At 46.7% G+C, this 4,621-nt stretch overlaps 1 protein-coding gene across 1 annotated transcript in view; it reads left to right on the forward strand.

The window, feature by feature from the left end:
* Pik3c2g (phosphatidylinositol-4-phosphate 3-kinase, catalytic subunit type 2 gamma) overlaps nucleotides 1–3,947 on the forward strand; it is a 153,051-nt gene extending 149,104 nt beyond the window's left edge. The window contains exons 30-31 of the mRNA XM_013025051.1: nucleotides 2,383–2,508; nucleotides 3,676–3,947. Of these exons, the coding sequence (XP_012880505.1) occupies nucleotides 2,383–2,508; nucleotides 3,676–3,828 (279 nt within the window). The 3' untranslated portion in view covers nucleotides 3,829–3,947. The remainder of the gene's footprint in view (nucleotides 1–2,382; nucleotides 2,509–3,675) is intronic.
* Nucleotides 3,948–4,621: the final 674 nt, after the last annotated feature.

Raw genomic sequence — 4,621 nt, forward strand, 5'->3', positions numbered from 1 at the left:
CTCCTCCTCCTCCTCCTTTTCCTCCTCTTCTTCCTCCTCCTCTTCTTTCTTTCCTTCTTCTTCTCCTCCTCCTCCTCTTCCTCTTCCTCCTCCTCCTGCTCCTCCTCTTCCTCCTTCTTCTTCTTCTTCCTGCTTCTTTTGAAACAATGAACAGGATCCTCAAATGATTGTTTTGAAGTGAGAATATTCAGGATAAACTTGAAGGAACATGGGAAAAAGGAAGAGAGAAATTACAAAGCCATGACAACTGGGAAAGAAGAAAAATAGCGACTTGAACAATTCGAGAGCTCCAAGGAGGACACGTTTGAGAAGATTGTACCATCGTGTGTGTGTGTGTGTGTGTGTGTGTGTGTGTGTGTGTGTGTGTGTGTGTGTGTGTGTTGGGATTACAGGTGTGAGCCACCAGTGCCCTGCCCGTCCAGTCGATTTTAAAGTAACTTAGATCATAAAGTGATTGTAGCCATTTTCAAATCTTACGTTGAAAGCCGTAGACCCAGGGGTTATTTTAATTAGACCACTTTGAAAATGTGACATTGTAGACGACGCAAAGGCATCTCATTAAATGCTCGGCCCCACCTTGATGTGTTAAACTTGAATTTCTCCGACTCTCAAGAAGCGTAAGGTATCCCGAGGCAAATAGTCACAGCTCAGCTGGGGATTCCTAGCCATCTCTTAAATCGATCTGTCAAAAAGATGCAAATTTAGATCTTTACTGCCAAGAAAAGAATTAAAATAAATTATGCCTAGTGGACACGTCCCTGTAACGCTCCTGACACAGCACTGCAGTGTTGAATATCATTACCTTTGAATACTTTTCATCACCCTTAAATCGTTGTCCGGAAGAGCTGCCGTCGGTCAGAGCTGTTGAGGGACACAACGCATCTGGATCCATGTCCCCCACTTTCTACACCTCCTCCCTCCCCCCCACCCCTGCCCTCGCTCTGCTTCATTTTGGGGGGACCCACACTGAATTCTTGCCTGCCTTCTCCCCCTCTTCTCCTCTCCATCCGTCCACCCCTCTCCACTGACCCCCACCCCACCCCTGTCCAGTCCCCACTTCCTAGGGTTTGATTTTACTGGGCTTTGACTTAGTCGATCTTAAAGAATTATACTATATGATCCAGGCACTGGTGGCTCACACCTGTCATCCCAGCCACTCAGGAGGCTGAGATCTGAGGATCGCAGTTCAAAGCCAGCCCGGGCAAGAAAGTCCAGGAGACTCTGATCTCCAATAAACCACTCAGAAAACTGGAAGTGTTGCTGTGGCTCAAGTGGTAGAGCGTTGAAGTGGTTGAGCTGAAGAGCTGAGGGACAGTGCCCAGACCCAGAGTTCAGGCCCCAGGAATAAGAAGAAGAATTAGCCTATTTGATCTCCCCATAGGATCTATTACAGTTCCACTAATATGTTTGTAAACCGTTGCTCTCCACCCAGTGTGTTTACTCGTAGATTTTATAGGTGTACTCCAGCCCCTACGAATGAGGGAAAACAACGCAATCTGTATCCGTCTGCATCTGGTTTACTTCATTTAATAATTTGTAATAATTGTAATATTAGTTAATGATATTAATAAGTATTTCCAAATCATTCCATTTCCTTAGGAATGGTTGGGTAACATTCCTTCTCACAGATACTTTGATTTCTCTCTTACTTCCTGATGCACCCAGCGGTGGTTAAGTCTCGATCTTGCCTTCCTTCTGGGTGCTTAGTGGCTATGTTCTTGTTTTCTCTGATATCTACACACATGAATACTTTGTTACTTTTTTATTGTGATGACAAAGGTGACGGGCAGAGGGGTGACAGTGACATCAGTCGGGTCACGAGCGCATTTCTCAGTGGACCCTGTCCCCCTTCCCTCGCTCTCTCCCCATTTTTCCCTCCCGTCCCCACCCACGAGTGGTAGAGTTCATTCTCCACCTGGTGTCCAGTGAGGACCACGGCTGCCTTGGTTTCCCCCTCTGTCCCCCCATTTCTGTGTCCCCTCTCACCCTCCCAGAGACAGAGAAACCCACCCACGAGACAAAGAGAAATAGAAACAATATGGAAGGAAAAAACACTCTTGTTTCCATTTCCTGGAATCCATTTGGATCAATATTATCGTTTATGATCAGAGGCGCAGAGGCCTTGTTTGTTTGTTTGTTTGTTTGTTTGTGTGTTGGTCTGTCCTGGAGCTTGAACTCAGGGCCTGGGCCCTGTCCCTGAGCTTCTTTTGCCCAAGGCTAGCGCTCTACCCCTCGCTCCACAGCACCATTGCCAGCTTTTTCTGTGTCTGTGCTACTGAGGAATCGAACCCAGGGCCTTATGCATGCTAGGCGAGCACTCTACCCCTGAGCCACCTGCCCAGCCCCTTACACATGAACACTGATGGCCACTTCTGTCTCCAGCATCTCCCCGACGACTCTGCGCCCAGTGCTCACGTCGAATTCTACCTTCTGCCCCATCCCAGAGATGATCGGAGGAGGAAAACGAGGAGCGTCCCACGATGCGCCAACCCCACTTACAACGAGATCGTGAGTGGAACCTGTCCCGTTCTATTGTTCTATCTTCTCGGGGTGATATTATTTCCAATAATGGTCAGCATCAGTCCAACGAGGAATGAGAGTTTCCTCCCCTCTCCAAAAAAATATATATAATAATAGTAGTATGCTTAGTGTGCTGAGGAAGGTTCTAGAAGCTTTGGGAACTGTGAGGATACAGATCTTGCAGTGGTAAGTTTTCACATTGGGCCTACTGCCCAGCAGTAGCTGGACATTTGTGGAGGGAGGAGAGGAATTGTTTGTTTTTGTTTGTTGGTGAGGGTAGCATGATCCCTGGCTTATCTTCGCTCACGTGGTTTTCCTGTATGTTTGATTTTGATTTTCCTCACCCCATCTCACACAAATTACCTTCCCCCCACCTGCTGATTGTAGGCCTGTTCGAGTCCTACACACTTTATGGTACCAGTGTGTACATTGCAATGCTACAATTACGTAGATCGGAGGGAACTGTAATCACAGTGTGACTTCGACCCACGGGGGAGGAAATAGCTAAGAAGCAAACACAAATCCCAGACGTTCATCCGTCGCCCCTCGAGTTAGCCTTCAGCCAAGAAAGAGGGTGCTTGAGTTCCAGCGTGGCTCCAGAAATCCAAGGATGGGCTGGAGCTGAAGGATATTTAAATGTATTCCTATTGAATGAAATTACAGTCTCTCTCCATTTGAAGTTGTAGAGAATGGGAAATTCTAAAGATGACACTTCCATTAAATGTGCTCTGATCCCCGAAAAACTTCAGTGTTTCAGAAACAATACCAGCCTGGAAAGATTCCTCATTAGCCGGGGTACTCCAGAGCACAAGAGAAGAGCAGCTAAATTATTTCAGTTGAAAATAATCAGCCAGGCGCTGGTGGCTCATGAAGCTACTATTTGGGAGGCTGAGATCGGAGGATCCAAGTTCAAAGCCAGCCTGGGCAGGAATGTCCGTGAGACTCTTATCTCCAATTCACCACCAAAAACCCAGAAGTGGAGCTGTGGCTCAAGTGGTAGAGCGCCAGCCCTGAGCACAAAAACTCAGGGACAGCGGCCAGGCCTTGAGTTCAAGTCCCAGAATTGGCACCAAAAAAATAAATAACTAAAGCAATGGTTAAAGCTGCATTCAAGGCTGCGTCTGATCCACTCTTGATTTTGTCTTTCCTTTTCAGATTGTGTATGACGAGGTCACAGAGCTGGAAGGCCGTGTGTTAATGGTTATTGTAAAGAGCAAAGCTGTGTTTGTGGGAGCGATTAACATCTACCTCTGCAGTGTTCCGCTCCAAGAAGAAAAATGGTACCCACTGGGAAATAGCATCATTTGACCATGGCTGTGAAGCTACACATTATTCACTAATTACTTGGGGTTTGGGTTCTTTTTTCCACTTCTGAGTATATATCACAAAAAGCAAGTTATTGGTGTCGTCCAAAGACAAATAGGGTAGTAAAGGCACAAGAAGACAACTCACAAGTCTTTTGTAGTTAATTCAGACACCACGTTTCTTTATTTTCTTAGAATTGGTTCACATTACACAGAGTGATCACTCGGTAAAATTCAATCAAATAAAAAGCAATTGAGTTTTACACGCTGTTGTGTGTGTGTGTGTATTTGTGTGTCTGTGTATCCCTGTATACACATATACATATAAATATCCATATATCTTACAACCCTTCAAGAATTCCCATTAGCTCTGCCTTCAAAACAGATGCCAAGGGCTGGGCAGGTGGCTCAGTGGTAGAGTGCTCGCCTAGCATGCATGAAGCCCTGGGTTCAATTCCTCAGTACCAGAAAAAGCCAGAAGAGGCGCTGTGGCTCAAGCGGTAGAGGGCGCTGTGGCTCAAGCGGTAGAGTGCTAGCCTTGAGCCAAAGCAGCTCAGGGACAGCAGCCAGGCCCTGAGTTCAAGGCCCAGAACTGACACAAAACAACAACAACAGATATCAAGTGTGATCACTTATCATCATCCACCTATGGCCTCCTAGATGACCCCATTGCCTTCCACGCAGGCCCCCTGCTTCTGTAACCTCTCACCGTCTATTCTCAACACGGAGCCTACGAAAACTGTCATTCTACGCAGACCTCTCCTGGGACCTTCAATCACAGTATCAAAGCCCAGATC

Source organism: Dipodomys ordii, unplaced genomic scaffold, assembly GCF_000151885.1.
Source record: "Dipodomys ordii isolate 6190 unplaced genomic scaffold, Dord_2.0 Scaffold81, whole genome shotgun sequence".
Taxonomy (NCBI): Eukaryota; Metazoa; Chordata; class Mammalia; order Rodentia; family Heteromyidae; genus Dipodomys; species Dipodomys ordii.